Here is a 24441-nt window from a genome sequence, read left to right on the forward strand (position 1 = left end):
GTCTCATCCCTGTGCCTGTTCTCATCTCTGCCCCTGGTCTCGTCACTGCCCCTGGTCTCGTCACTGCCCCTGGTCTCGTCCCTGTGCCTGGTCTCATCTCTGCCCCTGTTCTCATCCCTGCCCCTGGTCTCATCCCTGCACCTGTTCTCATCTCTGCCCCTCGTCTTATCTCTGCCCCTGTTCTCATCTCTGCCCCTGGTCTCATCCCTGCGCCTGTTCTCATCTCTGCTCCTGTTCTCATCACTGCCCCTTGTCTCATCTCTGCCCCTGTTCTCATCTCTGCCCCTGGTCTCATCAATGCCCCTGGTCTCATCTCTGCCCCTGGTCTCATCTCTGCCCCTGGTCTCATCTCTGCCCCTCATCTCCTCTCTGCCCCTGGTCTCATCACTGCCCCTGGTCTCATCACTGCCCCTCTTCACGGAAGTGGCTGCCCAGGAGGCAGGGAGCCCTTTGCACAGGCCACATGCTGTCTAGTCCAGTTCCCTGCCATGTGCCCCAGTGCCCCACCCTTATCCCTCACGTCAGCCGGATCCTTGTTTCTCCAAACATCAGGAAACTGGAGTACCAAGTCTGCCTCCCAGCAGCTCTGTGGTTTACCAGATGCCACAAATATTTATTTTGGAGACCTCAGTCCAAATGCAGAGGGTGTGCAGGATATAAGGCTGGGCTTCCAGACCCAGCCCCCAGGTAAGGAGAGCAGCAGGCCGAGGAATCCGCGTGTCCAGGTAAATGTGTAGGGAAGGGGTGAAGGGCCTACGTCACCAGGAAGGGTCTGAGCTAGAGACACTTGTTGGGGTCAGGTCAGGAGCAGGAGAGAGGCCTGACCCCCTGGTAAGGCCCCTCTCAGTCCATTAGGACCCTGTTAGGGTCAGGGCCGGGGGTGAAGGGGAGTCCAGCTTTCTCACCCAGAAGACAAAACAGCAATGAGGAGGGAACTGGACTGGCTCCATCTCTCCCTGACCTCATCCCAGTGACATTAACCTACTCCACGCACACCAGCTGCTCTATGGCCAGCCCTGGGCTGGGGTGATTCTGAAGACAAAACTATCAAACTGTCCTGGATCCCAAGATATTCCCAGAATGGACCAACATGCTATGCTCAAGGAGAGCCCAGGGACATGGTGGTAGAGGACAGTCAGGGAAGGCTTCCTGAAAGAGGTGATACATTGGTGGAGAAGCTGAGTAGAAACTGGCTGGACAAAGGAAGAAAGAAGGGTATCTCGTGCAAAGGGGACAGCATAGTCAAAGAGGCAAAAGCCAGGAGGCAAGATGCAATGTGGTGGGTTGGGTGTATGGTGCTTAGAATTTGTAGAGAAGACAATTTTCCACAGGAGGGAAGGCAACCATCCACTTGCCCCCCTGAGAGCTTCTGATCAGAGGAGACAGAGCAGTGTGAGTTAATAATGAAGGGAAAACAGGGTCAAGACACTTGAAACAAAAAGACAATGGAGTGGGGATGGGGGCTTCCTGGGCAAAGGAGCAAGTGCAGGGAGGGCGTCCCCTCTGTCTCCTGGCTTTGACTGCAAGGTGGCTCCGTCTGACCCCAGAATTAGCGACCATAACTGTCATTATCAGAATAACAGCTAACCCTCATCGGGCACTTGTGGCATACAAAGGGATGGTCCCATTGAATCCTCCCAACAACCCTGCGAGGTAAGTATCGTTATCATTATCCCTTATTCTATAGATGAGGAAACAGAGAGGACAAATCACTTGCTTGAGAACACCCAGCAAGTTGTAGAGGCAGCCCTCCCACTCGGGTCTGTCTGACTCCCAAGCCCACGACACTTCTCTTCCTCCTTCAGGCATCCAAGACTCAGGAACGAGGGTCCTGTGAATCGACAGCAGCTCCCATGGCCCAGACCTCCTCAGTTTAAGAAACTCACACTCCCCAATTCTTCCAGGGCTCCCAGGGCCATTCATTCATTCAGCAACCTCTTATTAAAGCACTGTGTGCTATGCTGAGTGCTGAGGACTCAGAAGGGAGCAGGTAGACCCAATCTGTCCTCCTGGAACTCACAGTCTGGTTGGGGGAATCCTGCGAATTAAGCAAAACAGCTTTCCTACCACTTTGCCTCCTACCTGAATGCTCATCTCCTTCCAGCCTGCACTTCCTGTCCTGGACACACACTAGCCCCCAGGGCGACCTTTCTGCAAGTATGGTCCAGGCTCTCAGGTTCCAGGAGAAGGAAATCTCTGCAGAGAAAGGGACACGTGAGTGGAGTTTTCAAGAATGAACAGGAGTTCAGCAGGCAGATAAGGAAAGGGGTCAGCACTGCAGGAAGCAGGAAGAGCAGGGTGAAGACACAGATGGGAGAGAGCAGGGTTTGTTCTGGGAACTTCAGGCAGTTTGGAATGACTGGAACTTCATAGAGCAAGAGGGAAAACCCAGGGAGGGAAATTGGCTGAGGTTGAGGGCTTTAAGTGCCACAATGATGGGTGGGGGAAAAAAAAACAGAAGCAGAAATGTTTTGTCCTGAGCACTGAGGGTGGATGTCCTGTAAGAAAATAACTAATATTTACCAAGTGCTCACCTTGCAAAAGCATGCTTACATGCTAAGTTGCTTCTGTCGTGTCCAGCTCTTTGTGACCCTATGGACTGTAGCCCTCCAGGCTCCTCTGTCCATGGGATTCTCCAGACAAGAATACTGCAATGGGTTGCCATGCCCTTCTCCAGGGTTTCTTCCCCACCCAGGGATCAAACCCAAATCTCTTACATCTCCTGCCCTGGCAGGCAGGTTCTTTACCACTAGCACCACCTGGGAATCCCACCATACAAAAGGCATGGTGCTAAATGCTTTCTAGATATTATCTCATTTAATCTCAACTCCATGAAGTAGCAGTCATGATGCCTACTTTCCAGATGAGAAAACTGAGGCACAGAGAGGTTAAGTTGATTGTCAAAGGACACAGAGACCCAGTCAGGCTCCAGCGCCTACTCTCCTAACCATCTCACTGAACATGCTCTCCGGGACTCTATGACCCCAAGTCACCAGGTGTGGCAGGCCTGGCCTGGGCCTTCTCTGCTCAGCTAACGGAGCCCTCTGTGCTCATCCCAGGTTCTGCCACGTGCCATCTGCCGACCCTGAAGAAGATGGCCTACCCCTGGACCTTCACCTTCCTCTGTGGTTTACTGGCAGCCAACCTGGTAGGAGCCACCTTAAGCCCTCCTGTGGTTCTCAGTCTCAGCACAGAAGTCATCAAGCAAAGTAAGTCTTGGCCGCCCAGGGAGGGAGGGAGTTCCCCATCACTAGGGGTATACAAGGCACGGTTGGATCCCAAGTCTTGAGTGAGACTTGACGAGGTGAGTTACAAAGGTTGGGAGGGTCCATGATCTCAAGTATTTATGATTCCAAGATCCCTTTCTTAAATTCCATGATTCTAAAACCTACTACTCTGAGGTCCACAGCCCTCAGAGGAGTATGCGGCCACCACATACATTGATGCAAATGCCTCTCCGGCTGCTCTTGCCTAAACCCCGATGCCAGAGCCCCTCCTCTGGGTTAGACCTAGTACGCAACTAGTCTCCAAAGCAAGCCCCTTCAGCTGGGAGTCTGGCTGCCTGCACCCCAGGCACAGCTTTATCAAGCTCCAGCTCTATGGCCCTGGCAGCTCCCTGAGCTTTGGCTTCCTCCTCTGCAAGAGAGCCTCCCCCCTCCCCAGGTTGTCAGGATCATCCAATAAGACAGAAAGTGACAACCACTTAATGACCTTTACAGCTGAACTTCTCAGCCTCAGCACTACTGACTTTGGGGATGGAATACTTCTTTGTTATAGGGGGAATGCTGTCCTGGGCCTTCTAGCTGTTCAGAAGCATCCTTGGCCCAGCTGTGACACCAAAAATGGTCCACCTGGAGCACAGAGACCAACCTTCTGCATACAGTGGGCCTGGGCTGTGGCCCTGTGCACGGGCCAGGTTCTACACAGCTGGAAGGCACTATAACCTGTGGCTATATATATCCACTAGAGAGGATGGCTCCCCTAGGATGGAAGGGGAGCTGAGAACTCCAGGCACTCCTGGGGGAGGCACATATGCTCTGGGCCCACACTGAGTTGCAAGCACATGGAATTTCAGCCAGAAAGAGCTTGGAGAGGGGCAGTCATTTAGGTTTCCCAGCAGCAGAGTCTGAGTCGAGGAGCTGTGTGCAAGGGGGTGGTTTTGGAGGTGATCCCAGGCAACAGCTGCAGGAGAGCGGGAAGCAAGTCAGGTAAAGGCAAGCCAGTTATCACTGGGAACTGGGGCTCAGTCCCACTGGGCAAGTGCGTTAGTCAGGGCCAGTCAGAAGGCAGAAACCACACAGTAAGCCCAACAGATGGGTTTGTATCAGATATTATTGGCAAGAATTGAAACACTGGGAAACCAGCTAAGAAGGAATAAAGAGAGAATGCCAAAGAATCCCCTAGGGGTTGGGATGCAGCAGGGACCTCAAATCCAAGTACAGAAAAAACCTGGTGGGGAGAATCCTCCCCCAGAACTCATGGGGGGAGAAGGTTGAAGCTCCCAGAATGGTGGGGAAATTCCCTGAACTGTCCCAGGTCAGAGTCGGTCCTTGGTTGACAGGCTGAGGCCAGATGGCAGAGAACTGCCTGCCGGGGAGCCAATGGAATTCTCTGCAGGAGGGACTACCATTGATTCACTGGGAAGCTGTCTCTGGCAACTACCTAGAAAGGAGCTGGGGGTCACTGGCTGCCCAAGGAAATCCACTCAACTCCCAGCCCGAAGTCTTGGGAAGTAATACCACTGGAGCTGGGCAAGAGGAGTACGCCAGGGCCAAGCTTCTTATTCCTCCTCCATGTCCTTCCAGAACCTCGACAGACAGTACTGAACAGTGCGCTGGCTGGCAAAGGAGGCTTATTTATGGGGGTCAGCTCCATCGTCACAGTGCAGGCTAAAAGGCTGGCTTGGTCTCTGCAAGGCACTAACACACAGGGATTCTGGGACACGGTGGGGGACACACACCCGAGTCATCCTGCCCTGGGGTGGAGGGAGGGAGGCAGGATCTTTATACACCAGTTCCCACCAGTCATTCATTGGCTGAGGGCTGCTCTCCAATGCCACTCTCAGCATCAGCTCTCCAGCACTCTGACCTGCTCTGCACACAAGCCAAATGGGCTCCAGTCATCAGGGGAGACGTCCAGCAGGGACCAGAACCCAGGGCTCCTGGCTCTTCCTCTGTACAGCACCTGGGGCTCTTCGGGCAACAGGCCCATGGAATGCAGATGCCAGGGTATCATTAGCAAGTTCATTTCAGCAGCAAAACAGCCCCAAACAAGGCCTTAGGAGCTCCCTGCCTCTCGGAGTGTTTGCCAGTGGATAATGAGAGACACGTAGGTCCCTGTTCCAGGTGTCCTGGCCGACACTCCTGGCGGAGGCTGGCAACATTCAAGGTGGGAATGGTCCCGCCCATGCCCAGCCACAGTCTCCATGTGAACATGATCCATCCGGACCATCATCCTCAGAATGAAGCCATCCCTACCCTCAGCTTATGCCCCAGTCCAAGTAGCCCTGAGTGATGTCCCCTCCCAGCCTGGAGCCCCCACCAAGCCATCCTCCTTGCCCCTCCCGCTGGACCCTAATCCCTGGGATCTGTCTCCAGTGCTGGCTCAGAAACTGAAGAATCACGATGTTACCAACACCCTGCAGCAGCTGCCACTGCTCACTGCCATGGAGGAGAAGTCGTCCAGGGGCATTTTCGGCAACCTGGTGAAATCCATCCTGAAGCATATTCTCTGGTAAGTGGAGCAGAACCAAGCTGGGAGCTGGCTCTTTGCCCACTTCTCTGCCCTGGACATTGTTTGCATGGTCAACAAGCGTCGGTTGGTGTCAACTCTGTGCCTGGCTGTGAAGGATGGATACAAAAAAGCCTCTCCTTCAGAGGCTCCCGGAGGAGTTACCAAGAACCGTAAGAGGGACCCAGGAACCCTAAGAGGGAAGACCCCAGAGGAAAATCGCCTGGGGTGGGAGGATGAAGAGAAGAGGTGATGCTTCCCAGTGGTGGGGACAGGTGAGCCAATGACTCCATGGTCACCAGGAGACAAGAAGAAATGGCATTTTGGGCAGAGAGACTGAGCCGAGCAGAGGCAAAGGGTAAGGGTGGGTCAGAATGGCTGGTGCTCAGACCCCAAGGCCAAGAGGGAGAGGTCAAAGGGGCCCGGGCACAGAGGGTCTTACAGGTCAGCCCCAGAAGCTCAGGTTCATCTCCTGAGTTAGGAGGGGAGCCATGCAAATGTTCCAGACAGTGGGGAGGAGGAGGGGAGCAAAACCATGCCAAGGGGAGTCAGCAGACAGGGCTTGGGTCCAGCTGCCACCTGGACACTTTGGGGGACAGCTAAGATGGGGACCAGTCTGGGGATGATGCTCAGTTGAATACGAAGCATGAATCTCAACCCTCCCATGTCTCATCCAGGATGAAAGTCACCTCAGCCAGCATCGGTCAGCTGCAGGTGCAGCCCCTGGCCAACGGCCGGCAGCTGATGGTCAAGGCCCCCCTGGACATAGTGGCTGGATTCAACGTGTGAGTGTCCCCTGAGTCGGGCACCGCGAGCCAGACAGTTTCTTCCACTCATTCTCGCTGCCCCCATCCTCCATGCAGGAAAAGAGAGTTCCAAGCAGAGGGGAGAATAAGGGCAAAGGCCCACAGGCAAGAGTGCAGTTGCCTGGTTCACAGGGTGGCCTAAGGAAGGAGGGGAGGGGACAGCCTGGTGGGAAGTCAGAGCGTACAGGGCCTGTGGGCCAAGGTGAGGACTTGGTTTTACCAAGGAAGACAGGAGCCATGCAGGGCTCTGAGCAGAGGAGGGACGTGAGGTGATTTCACATTCTTCAAGAAGCCTCCTGGCTGCTGCGGGCTGCGGGCGGCGGGGGGGGGACGCAAGGGTGGAGGCAGGGAGGTTATCCAGAAGCTACTGTAACAATTCAGGAGGAGACAATAAGAGTGTGGACCAGGGTTTAGGAGCAAGAAGGTAGTGAGAAGAAGCTGGATTCAAAATATGTCTCAGAGGACACAAGAGGATTTGCTGATGGATTCAATTAGGGCTCGGGGTGGGAATAGGGTGGTGGGGAGGTTGAAGGGTCAAGACAGTATGGAGTGGCCAGAAAACAAGGCAGGGAAGATCAAGAGAGGAGAGGGATTGGGGAAGGATCCCTAGTTCAGTTTGTGTGTATTAGATGCTCAGTCGTGTCCAACTCTTTGCGACCCTATGGACTGTAGCCCGCCAGGCTCCTCTGTCTATATACACGTTAAATCTGAGACACCAGTAAGACGTTTGAGAAAGAATTTAGGTGTAAGTTTGGAAGCTGGCAAGTGTAGAGGATTTAAATCAGAAGAGGAATCCAAACACCGAGCCTGGGACACAGTGAGGTATACACATGAGGGGATGAGGAGAGCCCAGCATGGAGCCTGAGAAGGGAAGAGCAAGAAGCCGGAGGCGGAGGTGGACAGCAACTGCGGCTTGATCCGGCCTCAGGCCGGGCTGGAGCTCACAGCCTGGGGCTCCTCCACTCCCAGGCCCCTTTTCAAGACCGTTGTGGAGCTGCATGTGGAGGTGGAGGCCCAAGCCATCATCCACGTGGAGACTAGGGAGAAGGACCATGCCCGCCTGGTCCTCAGCGAGTGCTCCAACACTGGCGGGAGCCTGCGCATCAGCCTGCTGCACAAGTGAGTGCCGCCACCTCTCCCGGCCCCTTGCACACCTGGGAGGGAAGCCAGGTGGTGCTCTGGCCCCATTTTACAGATGGAGAACACGGAGGCCCGCAGAAAGAAAGGGACTTTTCCCTCCTGGTTCCTGGTCTGGGGCTCCTTTCAGGAAATCGGTGACACCAAAGAGAGCTGAAGGGTGAAGCAATAATGATGGGATCTCAGGCATCGTGCCAGAAATTGGAACAAACGTTTGAAAGTGGAGAGGAGGCTCTTTTCTGGGCCCCAAACCACCACTGGCAGGCTTGGGTGCAGCCATGGGTCTAAACTACGGAGTCAGGCGAGCATAATGCAACTCTCGCATTTACTGTCCAGGCAACATTCTGGACAAGTCACCTCCCCGTGCCTCACCTCCATAGTGAGAGGATGAGATCGGGCAGTGATCTCAAGTACCCAGCTGAGTGCAGGGCACACAACAGCTGCTCAAAGACAGGATGCTTCCCTCCATCCCTCCTTAGCAGGAGAATGGGGGAAATGCCCACTGCCTTCATTCCAGTGTCCAGATAATATTGCTAAAGACAAACCCCAGCCGTGTCCTTGAGAACCACCATCTTCCCCAGGGTCAGGGGCTACACCCAGCCCTGTCTCCAACAGGCCCTGTGCCTTGGGCAAGTTCCTTCCTTCCCTGGACTTGGTCTCGCCTTCTGTAACACAGGGGAGAGGTGACCATCCCTGACCCACTTCATCTCTCTCCTCTTTTCCTCCCTCAAAGGCTCTCCTTCCTGCTCAAATGCTTAGCCGACAAGGTCATAAGCCTTCTGACGCCAGCGCTCCCTAAACTGGTGGAAAGCGAGGTAAGTAGAGTCAGCGTCTCTCTGGTCTGTGAAGCCTGCCCCCCTGTGGGTTAGAGGTGGAACTGCAGGCTGGTGCTAAGGGACCTGTGTCTCCTTTGAGTGGGACGTTTCTGGGCTTGGGTCATTCTTTCAGCAGTGGATCCTTGTGGTCAAGGTAATGAAACTGCCAAAAGACAGCCAAGGGACCTTGACAGTGATGTGCTGATAAATTGTTAACAATTGACTCAGGAGGGGTTGGAGGAAGGAAGCCCTGATTTGTAGCATTCACTGACTTCCCTGCTGTAAACACCTCTTCTGTTGCCAATTTCAAGCTACTAGTGTGAATTCACTAAACAGAAATTGGGACAAACATTTGAGCAGGGTCAGGAAGAGATGCTTGGTTGCACATTAGTGGGTGGTGTTTCCACCATGCAGATACAATAGACATATATAATCTCAAGAGCAATGGATAATGGTGCAATAGAACAGAATAATTAGGAAGCAATGAGTTTTGAGCTGACTTTGCTCTTAGCATAATTTATTTAATTGTAAGTGTATACAACTTGATTTTTAATAATGTCAGGTTTATCACCAAGCTTAGAAATTCCTGAAAATTTAACAGTTGGTTCTCAAAAATTGATCCAAGCTAGCTCTATCTAGGACACCAGGATCCCACACTACCCTGGTTGTGTCATCAGGGGCTTGTTACCCAGCAGGTCTTGTTGGATTTATTTTTCTGAGTCAGTGAACACGAGTCCATCTCCCTTTATATGTCCCTTATATGTCACAGATAAGCTAAAACTCAAAAAGTTGGATTTATCTGCCATTATGACCATTGATTTTCACTGTGAATTCCAAGATGTGCTCACACCAATGCTTCTCCTGGGATTAAAAATACCTTATCAGATAATTAATATATTTTTTATAGTAAAACTTTTTTGACTGAAAAACGCAATATAATAACCAAAACTTTGGGAGAAAAATACCCATAATCCTCCTACCTTAACTTAGCAGCTATTTTTTCTTTTGTATATTGTTTTCCAAATGTCCATCCATCTGCACTCATACTTTTATGTGGCTGCACTCAGCATCAGTATTATTTGATATCCTCTAAGTTATATCTATTTCCAATACCACTCTATGATAGTCATAACTGTTTTAATAGCTTCACCGTATTTAATAATGTCTTTAAATTTTTATTCATTTGTTTGTTTTATTTTTTGGCTGCTCTGGGTCTTCACTGCTGTGTGAAGGCTTTCTCTAGTTGCAATGAGCGGGGGCCACTATCTAGTTGCAGCCCATGGACTTCTCACTGTGGTGGCTTCTCTTGCTGCAGAGCACAGGCTCTAGGCACGTGGGCTCTAGTAGTTATGGCACCGGAGAAGGCACTGGCACCCCACTCCAGTACTCTTGCCTGGAAAATCCCGTGGACAGAGGAGCCTGGTAGGCTGCAGTCCACGGGGTCACAAAGAGTCGGACACAACTGAGCGACTTCACTTGCACTTTTCACTTTCATGCATTGGAGAAGGAAATGGCAACCCACTCCAGTGTTCTTGCCTGGAGAATCCCAGGGACGGGGGAGCCTGGTGGGCTGCCGTCCATGGAGTGGCACGGAGTCGGACACGACTGAAGCGACTTAGCAGCAGCAGCAGCAGCAGTTATGGCACATGAGCTCAGTAGTTGCAGCTCACAAGCTCTAGAGTGCAGGCTCAACAGCTGTGGTGCACAGACTAATATGCTTCCAGAATGTGGAATTTTCCCAGGGGATTGAACCTGTGTCTCCTGCATTGACAAGCAGATTCTTATCCACTGTATCACCAGGGAAGTTCTATTTAATACTTTCTAAAACCTTTCCAGAGAGCCTTTTGAAAGGAATAATTTTGTAAAACTTAGCTTTACTTATGTGAGATTTTTTTTTTAAGAAATTTTTCTTCTACTTAAAGGTGACAGTTTCTTAAAGTAGGGCTCAGCTGGAAATTTTTTCCCAGCTTCCGGCAAAATCACATTTTAACTGGCATTATACTTTACTAGCTAAAAATATATCTTCCACTAGAAAAGATAGCAAGAACCTGGGATTATAAAATGTTCTTTGCATAATAGCCTGTTTTTAAGAGTCAAAAGCTGAATACAGTGAGCAATTTGAAAAACTGAGAAACAATTTGAGAAAATATCTGCTTTTAAGGGTGAAAAGCCAATTCCAGTGAACAATTTGAGAAAACTGGCCTTCCGTCAATCATCATGATTTCCCACCAGGAATCACTGACTTGAGACTACCTCCTGTGAATATTTCACGTGGCATGAAGGGAAAAGGGGCAGCATGTTTAAATGTGGCAGGAGCCCACCTAGAAAATGCTAAAGCCCCTTTCAGCATGGGTCCCAATGCCAGCTGCCCTTCAGAACTTCCTGGGAGGGCTTTTTTAAAATACTGATATCAGGGCTCGACCTCAGAGATTCAGATTTAATTGGTCTGGTGGGGCCCTGGTATCTCAGAGGATTCTAGCTCCCCCAAAGGAGGATTTTAGCATGTCACCATGGTCGAGACCCAAGGGTAGAACTAAAGGGAGGGGAATTACGAGAGGGTGTGCAGAGAGGGCCAGGAACCCCTTTCCCACGAGGAACAGGCAGAGAATGTTGGGAGTCCCTGAGCCCAACTCCTCCATCCTCCCTGGGTTCAGGGTTGGCAAAGCAGCTGGAGAAGGGCAAAGCAGCTGGCTTTTCATAGGAAAAATTAACATTTATCAAAGTACATAGTCATTTCTCAAAAGTAGCAAAAGGTGGTCAACCAGAAGGTTCTTCATTGGTGAATTTTAACCTAAGACAAAATGACGGTGTCTCAGAGCACTGCCCTGGAAAACAGGCTGCTTCGAGCAAGGAGCAAGGCCTTTGGGGCCCAGGATCAAGTGAGGTGAATGTTTAACTTCCTTCCCAAGCAGAAGAGCCGAGGCTGGGGTTGTCACTGTGACACTTGGTCCCCATAGTTCTTCGTTTCGGGGGCTGTCCTGTGTACTGGGGGATGCTTAGTATCATCCTCGGCCTCCACCCACTAGGTGTTAGTAACACTACCCGGTAAACTGCGGCAATTGAAAATGTCTTCAGAAATTTCCAAATGTCTCTTGGGAGACAAAATCACCCCTGCCAAGAACTGCTGAATTTTTTTTTTTTTTTTTTAGTTTTAGTTTTATTTTTACTTTTTGGCCAAGCCACACAGCATGTAGGATCTTAGCCCCTGACCAGGGATTGAACCTGCATCCCCTGCATTGGAAGTGCAGGGTCTTAACCTCTGGACTGCCAGGGAATTCCCGAGAACAGCTGGAATTTTCAGGGGAGAAGAATTCAAGGGGCAAAGAGATGTGCTGGGGCTAGAAACCCACAAAGAATGTTTACCAGTCTGGTTGCGTCTGTCTTTGTGGCCTCTGTTCTAATGTGACACATGCAAGGAAGTCAGTACCAAGGGTTGACTGAAGAAGTGAATGAAGGAACGCATTCTGGATTTCACTCTTATGGGAACATGGGCTCTTGTGAATACGATGAGTCTCATGGGGAGGACAGCTGGCAGGTCAGGCACACCTGGACACTGGGCAAGGGACAAATCATTGCAAAAGATCCCAGGTGACACCAGAAGCTGTGGTGATCTCTGAGCAGTGGTAATGGTTGGGGGAGTAGACGCACCATTGAGTCCTCAAGCACATTGGTGAAAATTTGGCTGGCCGTGGGTACAGGGGCGGGACTCAGCCAGGTGAGCTGGGCATGGGTCACTGTGGGGCTGTGTGCTGACCCTGGCTGATGGAGGCCCTGCATCTGTGCTGTTGCAGCTGTGTCCTGTGCTCAAGGCGGGCTTTGAGGACATGCGTGGGGAACTCTTGAATCTGACGAAGGGTAGGTGCACCACTCTCTCTCCTTTTTTCTTGACTGCTGAGCTGACCTCCAAGCACTGCCTCTGCTCTCTGCCCAAGGCAAGCCTCCCCTGGTCAGGCCTGAGCAGCAACTCAGCCCGGTAGCAAGAGGGACAAGCATCATCTGATCTCTGCCCAGGATGAACAGACAGGATATCACCACAGCTGTAATTTCATGAGTACATAATACATGCAAGGTTCTATGTAAGCCAGTGTGTGCCCAGATAAACCCAAGTTCAAATTCCCGTTCTGCCACTGATTTGTTCCCTGGCTTTGAAAAAGGGGGCTTATACATCCCTGCCTCCAGGATTGTTGAGGATTAAAATTTTATGGGAGAGTGCCTGGTACATGGCAGATGCTCTGCATGTGCTTACAGATGTGTGCTGGATGGATGGATGGATGGCTGGCTGGCTGGATGGATGGATGGATGGATGGCTGCCTGGGTGGATGGATGGCTGGCTGGATGGATGGATAGATGGATGGCTGGCTGGCTGGATGGTTGGATGGATGGATGGATGGATGGATGATACAGAGACTACTGTGGGCTATTAGAGAAGAGGATCAAGGGAAGAAACAAATTGTATCCTCAGACCCTTCACAGTTAAAGTCTGAATTCTTGGACCCCCTCAGAGAGGGGATTGGTGGGGAGAAGAAAACTCTACCATCTACTCTTTGGGGATCTGAAGAGGCTCATTCAAAGAGCCACCAGAGAGGATTGGGAAGAGGAGAATGGAATCAATAGGTTTTCAGCATCTATAGAGCACCCACTTTGGGCCAAGTCCTTGGGCTGCTTCACTGACTCCTCAGACAACTCCATGAAGTAGCAATCATTATCCCACTTAACAGATAAGGAAACTGAGGCTCAGAAATGAAATCATTTGTCCAATTCACAGGAGGAATTAGTGATAGGGGAAGGCTTAAACCCAATTCTGTAAGTTTCAAGTCTGATTCATTCAGATCTGAGTGAGCTGATTTTGCTAGGTGTCAGTCCTGTACAATCTACAAGGCAAGTATCCTACTGCTTCCCCATTTTGGGCCTGGAGAATTCCAGAGACTGTATAGTCCATGGGGTCACAAAGAGTCGTGCAGGACTGAGCAAATTTCACTTTCACTTTCACTTTCCCCATTTTAAGATGAGGAAACTGAGGTTCAGAGGCAGGAAGAGGCTAGCTAAAGCTACTAGGGCAAGAACCCCAAGTCTATCCAGCTCCTCTGTTCCCTAGGGGCAGAGCAGGAGGGTTCCCCAGGCTCCACAGGCTCTCCCAGAAGCAGGCAGACTAAGGAACAAACTTCGCACATACCTCCCTGATCTCTATTCTCCACCCAACAGCTAGGGCAGATGAGACGCCACTGCCACCTGGTGGCCAAGTGGGGAATCCCGAGGAGGACGCAAGGGATCCCTAGGGCAGACCCAGACCCTGCCAGGGTGGAAGGTACGGATCAGACTGGTGGGGGAAGTGGAGAGGTATAAACAATGGGTCAGTTTTGTTCCAAACCAAAATGTTGACACAGGACCAACTGAGTTCAGATCCTTTTACAGTATGCCCTTGAGCAAGTCATGTCACTTTTCTGAGCCTTGGTTTCTCTATCTGTGAAATGAGGGTCATAGCAGGACCTAAGGTTATTGTGAGGATTCCATGAGCTAACATGTGTACAATTTAACGCATTACCAGGTGCTTGATAAATCTCAGCTTGATAAGTCTCATTATATTTATCATTGTCCTTATCAGCATCGTCATGACTCCTGCTCCTACCCCTACACACCTGCCCCCACCCCGAGCAAAAATGGTGCTTCAGCCAAAAGCAACTTCCCACCAAGCCATCCAACACTGCCCTCCACCCTCACAGAATTTTCTTCTCCCTGAGCAGTGCCCATGTCTCTCAACTCTGAGCACCTGAAGCTTGATTTTATTTCTCCTGTCATCGACCACAGTGTTGTCCATCTCATCCTGGGGGTGAGTATCATGGGACCTCCAGGGGAAACTGGGGACATTCCTTCCCTTCTCTGACCACCAGTAGTCAGAGACCATTGATCTGCTTCAGGTGAGAAAACACGGGTCACAGTACACACAGGCAGACTTAGAAAAGTCTCAACAAGCTGACCACGTCCCACATAAACCGTTCTGGCAAAGAAAAGTCAGCGTACGGGCCACACACAGAATATCGACCCCAATGACCCAACCTCCTCCAACCTTGATTTCTGCCATCAGGGGCCAGAGTGGGAGGGACTCTTGGTCTTTCTCTCAGGCAAGCCCCTGACAATCCTCAAATATCTGGTGATTCTGAACAAGAGCCCAGGATGCAGACACATCATGAAGGATCACACAGATCTAAACTTCTCTTCCAGCTCCAAAACTCTCTGGCTGCGTGACTTGGGATAAGTTTCTTCACCTCTCTGATCCTCAAATTCTTTTTTAAAATGTAATAACACAGTCACTAAGGAGAGGAGGAAACGATACCACATGTGGCCTGGCAGGCAGGAGGCGCCCAGTAACCATCAGTTCTTTCTAAAATATGGAGCCACCCACCACATGGGGGGCTGGACACCCTCTGGCACCAGGCCAAGCAAGGCAGCGTGAACCTCAGACCTGTTTTCATGGACCCCTGGAAAACTACAGCATCAAACATTCCCATCCATTCTGCTGCAGTCTTGAATTTTCTCTTCTTCTAAAGGGTTTCTGGGGTGTCTGAGAAGTTGAAACCTAAGTACCAAACAAGACGTCTAGATTTTTTAAAAACCAGAGATTACCTGAGGGGTGCAGATGGAGTCGGTGTTGCTAAGTAGCTGAAATAGCCCTTCATCTACAACAGCCAGGCACTGACTGCCAGGCTAAGCTTCCTGGCAGCAACTGCAAAAAGAGAAACCGGCTGGAGGGTGTCATTTCCTTCTAGGTTATTACTAGATACACTGTGGAGCTTGAGTTCTCTCTGCTCTGTGTCTCTGCAGGCCAGGTTGTTCAACTCGGAAGGAAAGGTGACTAAGCTGTTCAATGTTGCTGGGGATTCCCTGAATCTGCCCACCCTGAACCAGACCACTTTCAGGCTCACCGTGAGGAAGGATGTGGCGGTCGCTATCATAGCTGCCTTGCTCCATTCGGGAAAGCTCACAGTCCTGTTGGACTATGTGGTAAGTCTCAGCATGCAACAGAGCCTGAAGCCAGCTCTGCTGCATCATGGGGATTTCCTGAATCAAAGAGGGCATAAGGACCCCCCTCCCCAAGCAGGAACCTCCTTTCAGGATCAATTTACATACTTCCAGCAACAGAGAGCTCACTCCTTCCTTGAACAGAGCCTGCCTCTGACATATATATAACTAGAAAGCTGAAAACCTCCTGTAGCATCCAGCACCAGTCCTCGTTCTGCCTTCCTGGAACCTGAAACACCTGCTTCCTCTATCAGATAACAATTCTTGTCCAAAGGGCATCTTAGATATTGACTGGCCCGGGGACAGCAATGCACGGCTGCCGTCCACTGCAGGGCCCACGGCAGACATCGCTCATCTCCCAGGGCCCTCCTCCCTGTTGAACCTGGATTCTGTCACAGCCACGGAATCCTGATTAACCCAGCACAACAGAAAACCACCACCAGTCCACTGGGGTGTGCCATCTCCTCCAGGTGACTGATGGGGCCCAGAAGAGGGCAGGGTTGGCCCAAAGATAGGGGAGCAGGGCAGGACTTTAAGTCAGCTGACAGATCACCAAGTTCTTGGGGATTAGAAGTCAGGACGAGGGCCTGGAATGACAGGGAAAGGGGCGTGGTCACCAGCAACCACATTCACGACTCTAGTAAGAACTGGGTTGCTTCTCTGTGTCCTCTGAGAACAGGAAGCTGCCCGTAGACCCACAGGCACCACCAATCCACAGTAAACGTTCAGGCTGGCTGGGACTGCATTCCCAACAGCCACTGACACAGAGGCTGTTTCCCACCAGGCGCAGACACGTGCACTGGGCCACCAGACTCTCCCAGCTTCTCTGGGGTTTGGGGGATCCCGGCAGCAGGACTGCTGGAGGTGTGTCTCCCCTCTCCCCACCAGCTGACCAGCTCTGACCTCCTCTCTTCCTCAGCTTCCTGAGGTAGCCCGCCAGCTGAGGTCAAGCATCAAGGTGATCGACGAAACGGTTGGTCCATTTGCCATCTGCAGCCTGGAGGGTTTGCTGTGGTCTGTCTGCTGGCATCTGGGGAGGGAGAGAGGTGTGGGACCACTCTGTCCCCCCAGCACTGGTGACTGTAACACACTGCTCCCTGTCCTCATGGAGATTTCACTCTAACAGGACAGTTAGTGGTGACGGACAGATAGATTCTAGGGGTTATAGGAGAACTGCCAGGGTATCTGAACCACCCTGGGAGATGAGGGAGGGCTTCCCTGAAGGAAAACGTATTCCAGACAGAGGGAGAGTCCAAACCAAAGACTGTGAGATGGGCAGAACAACAATTTATTCCAGGATCTGAGGAAGCACAGAGAGGAATGGGGGAGTCCAGGAAGGTGGACAGTGGCCAAGTCTCACGGGACCACATGGGGCTCGTGGACTATGGGGACGCACTTGGGAGGCGTCATATGGGTCTGATGTCCTTCCAGGCAGCAGCGCAGCTGGGGCCCACACAGATCGTGAAGATCATGAGTCAGACGACCCCAATGCTCATTCTGGACCAGGGCAATGCCAAGGTGGCCCAACTGATCGTGCTGGAAATATTCGCCACGGATAAAGACAGCCGCCCCCTCTTCACCCTGGGCATCGTGAGTTCAGTTGTCTGAGACGTTGGCAGCAACCTTGGGAATCCCCCTGTTCACTGTTCTTGTTCACCCTCTCTTGCTTTGCTAAACCTTTCTGCCACTCTTATTACCTCGCGGAGCTAGGGGAAGGGAATTTTGAACCAAGAATCAGGGGCTTTGGTGGCTCAACTCTTAATTAGTCAGAATCTTTAAGCAGACATTTAATTCACATGCACAAAGGGAATTGCATTAGCTCACATACCTGAAGGAGAAGGCAATGGCAACCCACTCCAGTGTTCTTGCCTGGAGAATCCCAGAGACGGCAGAGCCTGGTGGGCTGCCGTCTATGGGGTCGCACAGAGTCGGACACGACTGAAGTGACTTAGCAGCAGCAGCAGCAGCAGCATATACCTGAAAAGTCCAGGTCAGTGCTGGTTTCCAGAATAGCTGTATCAGGTGTTCAAACAATGTCATCTTCATTCTTCTCTCTTCCCATCTGGCAGCCTTGTTTTTCCTTGTGTTGCCTTCATCCTCAGGCAGTTTGTCCCTTCTTGGAAGTGCCCCTAACCCACATCAGGCTTATAACCTATCAACGTGGCAACCTCAATGGAAAAGCTTCTCTTTCCCAGTAGTTCTAGCAAAAGTTCCAAAACTGACTCTCATTGGATGACTTAGGGTCAAATGCTTACTAATGAACCAATCAGCGTGACCAGAAAAATGAAATATGTAAATTTTCTGAGCTGGGACATACACACATATACACACACACATCCCAAATTGGGAGATTAGGATTGGCTCTATCCAAACCACAGGCCTAGAAGGAAAGGGGATAATTCCTCTTCCTCTTCCAAAAGATAAACAGAACTAAGTCATCTCCAAGTAAGTTCTGAATTGCTTTTCTCAGTAACAAAGCAGGTCAGATCTCAGAGCTTCCATTTAGAAGGACCCTGTGGATAAAGATCTGGGGGTGGGCTCATCAAAGGACAGGCCCAGTAGAAGATATCTTAGGTAGGACCCCTAGAAACAGGCCCAAGACAAAGACCCTTAAAAAAGTGCTGTACTGGGGGAGAGCTCCCAGGAGAAGGACTGAGCAAGGATGTGGCCTCAGCTGGAAGCTGGCTTCTGCTTCATCCCACAGTGAGCTCTGGAGCATGGTGGCGCCATGGGGTTGAGCCCAGGCTGAAACAGGAAGGCCAGCCTCTTGTATGCCCTTGTCTGTCAGTTACTGGTCACTAACTGCCCCCAAGGTAGGAAGAACATAACCTCCCAGCAAAAAAGGTCCCCAGACCAGGGAACGGCTGGGAACTGTTAGCAGCAGCGACACTCAGCAGCTGAGGAATGGGTGCCCCAACCAAAAAAGGGGGATCTGAGTGGGGCACCACTGCATCCTACAGAGGACAAGGTGAAGGAAGAGACGAGGCAAGATCCATGGTTGGGCCCTGGATAAGCAAGGCCTTCCATGCCTAGCCAAGGAGTCTGGACAGCACCTGATTGTCGGAGGCCAACGTTACCCTCTCCTTACAGGAGGGTGGCTGCAGGCCCTGTACAAGCTGTCCACACGCCTTGTCAGTGGGCACCATTCACACAGCTACAGGCTGCATGGTGCCCTGGCTTCCCATGGGGATGTGGGGATACCCTGATCCCCCGACAAGCAGGGAGAGGGGACCGACCCCAGCCAGCCTCACTCCCTGGGGACTTCCCTTCCATGGCCAATAGCAGGCACTTTTCAAAGGCCACCATCATTGGTCAGGGAACTAATTCCACATGCATTGTTCAGTTGCTCGGTTGTGTCCGACTCTTTGCCACCCCATGGACTACAGCATGCCAGGCTTCCCTATCCTTCACTACCTCCTGGAGTTTGTTCAAACCCATGTCCATTGAGACAGTGGTGCCATCCAACCATCTCATCCTCTGCCACCCCTTTGTCTTCTTGCCCTCAATCTTTCCCAGTGTCAGGGTCTTTTCCAAAGAGTCAGCTCTTCACATCAAGTGGCCAAAGTGTTGGAACTTAGCTTCAGAACCAGTCCTTCCAATGAATATTCAGGGTTGATTTTCTTTAGGATTGACTAGCTTGATCTCCTTGCTGTCCAAGGGGACTCCCAAGATCTTCTCAAGCACCACAGTTCAAAAGCATTCCACCCAGCATAGCCTAAAAAGAATTAAAAATTAAGAAAAGACCTCCAAGCCCAGGCCTGCCAGAGAAGTCTGTTCTCTGGGTGCAGCTGCCCTGGAGCCTGGTACTCAGCTCACCTGAGTCTAAGGGTCAAGATGCTGGATGTATATACCTGTGTTTGAGGCTGGCTCAGCTTCTGACTTTTGCAATAATAATAACTGGTTAACAGTCACCATCCGGCCTGTCCCTCAGTTTACACACCTCTACAATGGGATAATAATGGGACTTATTTCACAGAGTCATGAGAATCAAAGGAGATAATCAGACAAAGCTCATAAAACACCATCTGACACACAAGGAGGGCTCCCGTGAACATTGGCTCCTGTCATCATTGTCAGCAGCAGCAATCCTATGCGCAACCTTTTCATTGGGGCATGGGTACAGGTAACAGCCTTGTACCCACAGAGAAGGAATCTGAGGCCCACAGAGGTCAGACCCTTTCCCAAGGTCACAGCCAACAGCTGAGATTCAGACCATGTCAGCTTGACCCCAGAACTTCCGTGCAGAGCCCCACACCCAACCCCTGACAAAAATCCTCTAAATAAAAGGGTCCTGGGTTTCTCTTGTTGCAGGAAGCCTCCTCGGACATTCAGTTTTACGTCGAAGATGGCCTACTTGTGTTCAGCTTTAACGAAATCAGGTAAATGCAAAAATTACTGAGAAGGTTCTGGAGATGGAAATGAGTGTGCCTGGTGACCACTGCTTTCTTTAAACACCCAGTGTCTTGAACCTCTGGGGTGTGAGTATCACGTGAAGGCTGCTTGGGGATGGGCAGAAAGGGAAAGGCCACCTTGCCTGGATGGTCTCCTCCATTCACGATGGTCCTCACTCGGGGGGGTGATCTTTCTGCCTGCTTTTTGGGCAACCATGTGCCTGCTATCTCCCCCGCTTCCCCCGCACATTGCAATGTAAGCTCATTCCAGTGTAGGAGGGCATTACAATGTAAGCTCATGAAGCCAGGGTTTCATGTGGGTCCCTGCTGTATCCAGAGCCTGTGCCATGTCTGGTGCATGGTAGGTGCTCAGTAAATAGTTGTTGAATGAATGGATGGATGGATGAATGGATGCGACTCCAAGCGACCAGCCTCATGGGCATCTTCTCTTGCAGAGCTGATCGGATCCATCTGATGAACTCAGACATCGGTGTGTTCAACGTGAGTATGAACAGATTTTCCCTGGGGATGCAGGAGATTGCCCAGGATGATCCACCGCAGAAGGAGACATTGCCTAGGAATGGCTTTGAATAAGGTCCCCACAGGCAGCTCCATGGTGAGCAGGCCAGCCTTCCCAATCTTAGCCACAAAGTCCAACCGCCTGGCTCAAGTGTTTACTGAGCACCTACTGTATGCCAGATACAGCTGAGAGTCTACACATTCGCAAACACACAGATACACACAGACTTACCTTCTGTAAAGTTTTGACCATAAATTAGAAAACAAATCTATTTTATAACACATTTTGCTCATATAGACTCATCTCAGTGACCCTGGGCAGCCCCTTCTCCTGAATCCTCAGTTGCCCTGAAAGTCAAAATGAATCAGAGATCTCAAATTGGCTGAATCCTCTCTTCTGCCATGGTGGGGTATTTGTTTCTTGGTTTGGGTGGGGGAGGCATATTTTTCCACCCTTTTGTTTTGCCTCTTAATTCTTTTTTTTAATATAAATTTATTTATTTTAATTGGAGGTTAATTACTTTACAATATTGTATTGGTTTTGCCATACATCAACATGAATCCACCACAGGTATACACTTAAATATTTTTAATGGGGTGGATTCCACATGAAAATCGGGACGTCTGGCTTGAGAAGTCAAAAACTCAGGAAACAGGATGAAATTCCTTTGGAGAATTCTGCTGAAACAGAGCAGTGGAGCCTTAGAGATTGGAGGCCAGGTGTGCATCCCAGAATGCACCACAGTCTCCCCACCTGCCTGATTTAGGGCCAGCTGGTTTGCTCCCCCCACAGCATGTCTGATCCTTGAGCCCTGGCAACTCTGACCAGCAGGGAACCTGAGACTCAGCATATTCACCTGCTGCCCTCACCACAAGGCAGGGCCGTGCCCATCTGAGGAATGGCTGAGAGGACTTCAGACTCTCAGCCAGGGTGACGGGGCCATTTCTCTTTCACAGCCTAAGCTTCTGAACAACATCACCACCGAGATCCTCACCTCCATCCTGCTGCCAAACGAGAATGGTGCGTCCCTTTGCTGTCTGATTCCCTGCTCCCCAGGACACTGAGGGCAGGCGCTTTACCTCTCCTGCCTGTGCCTCCATGTGGGGCCCCTTTCATTTATTTTCCACCTATCCTCAGAGCCTTGTTCAAATTCCACCTCCTCCAGGAAGCCTTCCGGGTCAATCCAGCTGGAAATGCGCTCTCCCATCTCCAACACCCCAGCCCAGTTTGCTCACTCACACCAGAACTTAGACATCCATAGAGGGTGTGGGCAATGTCCCAGGCTCATGGGCTAACAGCAGGAGAGAGACAGAAATGGAAACAACCAGAGCATGCTCAATGGACTTCTGATACACCTGGGCTCTGGTGCTGATTCTTCTGCTGGCTACCTGGCCTTGAACAAACTACCTTATCATCCTCAGCCTCAGTTTCTCCATCTGTAAAATGGGGAAATAGCAACACCTCCCTCAGAGGCATAAAGAAGAGGTTTTTACAGAGAAGAGAGGGGGCGCCTGACACAGCCAGTGCTTAACAGTTCTTGCTGTTGTTGGCTGTAGCTGGCATTACTATTTGTGTCACTAGTGAAGGAAGCCAAGAGAAAAGGGGGGATTATTCTTACTGAACCTCAGGTCCTGGGGGTAGGTGAACTGGTAACCTATGTCCACCCTGCTTTTTTCATGTCTTTGTTTTATTAGAGCGAGAAATCTCAAAGTATAAGCCCCTCTGCTGTGGATGATGGGAGCCCCTGATGGTTCTTGAGCAGGAATGTGAGAGGATGTGAGGGTGCCCTTTGAAACAGCCAGAAGCTGGGGCTGGAGCCAAAGAATGAGGAGACGAGGCAGGGTGGGTGCCAGAGCCAGAGGACAGGAAGCAGAGGCAGAAGTCTGAATCAGGCGTGCCACGTGCAGGAACTATGAGCCCACTGACAGCTGCCCAACCCCACCACCAGCTCACAAGTCTCTGACCGCATTTGTGATTTCAGGCAAATTAAGATCTGGGATCCCAGTGTCAATGGTGAAAAACTTGGGATTTAAGTCGATTTCGTTGTCTCTGACCAAGGTGAGTGGAGTTAAACACCCTCCCCCAGGGAGGGCACAGTCAGAGGGAGAGCCCTGGGATGGGAGATAGGGGCTGCATTCAATCCTAGCTCCCCAGGTCACTTATGGGGATGTTGGGCGAGTCCCTTCTCCTCTCAGGGCCTTGTGTCCTAGTCTGTAAGTGGAAAAGGGTGACTGTCCCAGTCTGGGGTTATGTGCCTCCAGCCTTTTCCATCCTACCTGTCATTCAGGAAGGGGGAAGGGAAAGAGGCTTTATTAACTGTCTCCAAAGACATGTTGACATTTGACTTATTTTCAGCTGCCCACCTTCAAAATCTGTCCATACTTCAGCTGGCTTTGATGGAGAAGTATGACCACATACTGTGCATGATAACAAAAGAGGCTAAGTCTAGACTCAGGGACCAAAGAACTGGTTCAAATCCAGCTCTGCCTATTTCTAGGCAGGGATGTCTGAATATACAGGTCATGCACTAGTGAACTATTACATAAAATGATTCAATTATCACATAAGCAGTTTATCTAAGACACATGCTGCACTTAATTCATGTTGGATGGGCAACCGGTGTCCATATAACTGGGTGGCTAGAGCTTAGTGTATTTTATGTATCTCTTATTAGGGGACATTTAGCAACTTTCTCTTCTTCTTCTTTTTTTTTTTAAATCAAGTTGCAAACCATAATTCATCATTGGCAGTTTGGGTTGGAAAGATATCATTTCACTCTTTTTTTTTTAATGTTTTCTCCAAATTTCCTGTTTTGCTCTATTCCTTTGTTTAGGACTAGCATCACACTGATACCCTGTTTATAGTCTTATATTTTAAAATCTAGTCAAAGGAATGAATAAATGGATAGATCTGAGATCAAACAAGTATGGTTTGAAAAAAGTTAACGGTAGAACCTAGGTGGTGAGTATACAAATGTTCAGCATAAAATTTTTTCAACTTTGCTACATATTTGAAAATTATCATAGTAGAAATTTGGGGGAGAATCTAATAGGTTCCATTCCTTGTATCACACTAGTTTCCCCCGAAAAATCAGAGTGTTCTTAAAAACGTTAGCTGCCTAGGACCCAATGGATACAGTCAGGAATCTACACTTGACGAAACTTCTTGCGAGATTTGGTGATCTGCTGGAGTGGAGACGCTTGTCCTGTATAATCCCAGACTGTGCGCCCGGGTACTTCATCCGTGCCCCAGACACCTGCGTGGTGTCACTGGTCACACACAGACCCTCCTACTCTGACCCTTCCAAGAACCCTTTATGAGTTCAGGGTCCTGACTCCCAATGTTAGCGGTCACCTAGTGAAGGACAAACCACCATAAGCCACAACAGGGCAGGATGTTAAAAAATGTTTTGAGGGGACTTCCCTGGCTATTCAGTGGCTAGGACTCCGTGCTCCCAATGCAGGGGGCACAGGTTCAATCCCTGGTCAGGGAACTGGATCCCACAGGCCACAACTAAGCCCGCTGGAGTCAAATAAATAAAATAAATGAATTAAAAAAATTTTTTTTGACTTTTCTCCTCCAATTCCAGGAAGCCCTTGTGGTCACCCAAGCCTCCTCTTAGAACCTCAGCCCACTTTCCTCTCTCCCAGTGAAGACTTGCACTGTGGTCCTCCAGGGAAGGCTGTGTCTCAGTGAGAGTGTGGGAGCCAGCGCTGTAGTCTGTCCCTCCCTACAATGAATAAACTTTGTGAATCTTGCAGTCCGGAGTGTGTCTTTGTCCCAATTCAGGGTCATTTTGCCCCCTGGTAAGCTTAGGGACCAGACATCTGAGCCACATCTAGGTCATGTTCGAGCACATCTGAGTCAATCAGGGCCACGTCCAAGCCATGTCTTGGTGACATCAAAATACATGTGGATGAGGCCCAAGACTTTGACCACCTCCCTGAGTTTCAGGAATGAGAAAGCCAGTTGCCACCTCCTGCCTTCCATGTCAGTTTCTAGACCACCAATGTTAGGATAACCTG

General features: G+C 50.5%; 1 protein-coding gene across 3 annotated transcripts; it reads left to right on the forward strand.

Annotated features, from left to right (window-relative positions):
• Positions 1-555: 555 nt before the first annotated feature.
• Positions 556-24176, forward strand: BPIFB1 (BPI fold containing family B member 1). 3 transcript variants are annotated; one of them, XM_070381586.1, is made up of 16 exons: positions 556-687; positions 3060-3209; positions 5598-5733; positions 6408-6515; positions 7506-7655; positions 8407-8488; positions 12280-12343; positions 14230-14315; positions 15308-15487; positions 16425-16478; positions 16937-17095; positions 19817-19884; positions 20352-20397; positions 21373-21436; positions 22398-22474; positions 24006-24176. In XM_070381586.1, the coding sequence occupies exons 2-16, from the start codon at positions 3095-3097 to the stop codon at positions 24036-24038; spliced, it is 1422 nt and encodes a 473-aa protein (XP_070237687.1). In that variant the 5' UTR covers positions 556-687; positions 3060-3094; the 3' UTR covers positions 24039-24176. The 3 variants fall into 3 exon arrangements, with proteins under 3 accessions (XP_070237687.1, XP_005896982.2, XP_070237688.1); XM_005896920.3 differs by having other exon boundaries at positions 650-725; XM_070381587.1 differs by lacking the exons at positions 556-687; positions 3060-3209; positions 5598-5733 and adding an exon at positions 5826-6005.
• The last annotated feature ends 265 nt before the right edge of the window (positions 24177-24441 follow it).

The sequence above is a fragment of the Bos mutus genome, chromosome 13, assembly GCF_027580195.1.
Source record: "Bos mutus isolate GX-2022 chromosome 13, NWIPB_WYAK_1.1, whole genome shotgun sequence".
NCBI lineage: Eukaryota > Metazoa > Chordata > Mammalia > Artiodactyla > Bovidae > Bos > Bos mutus.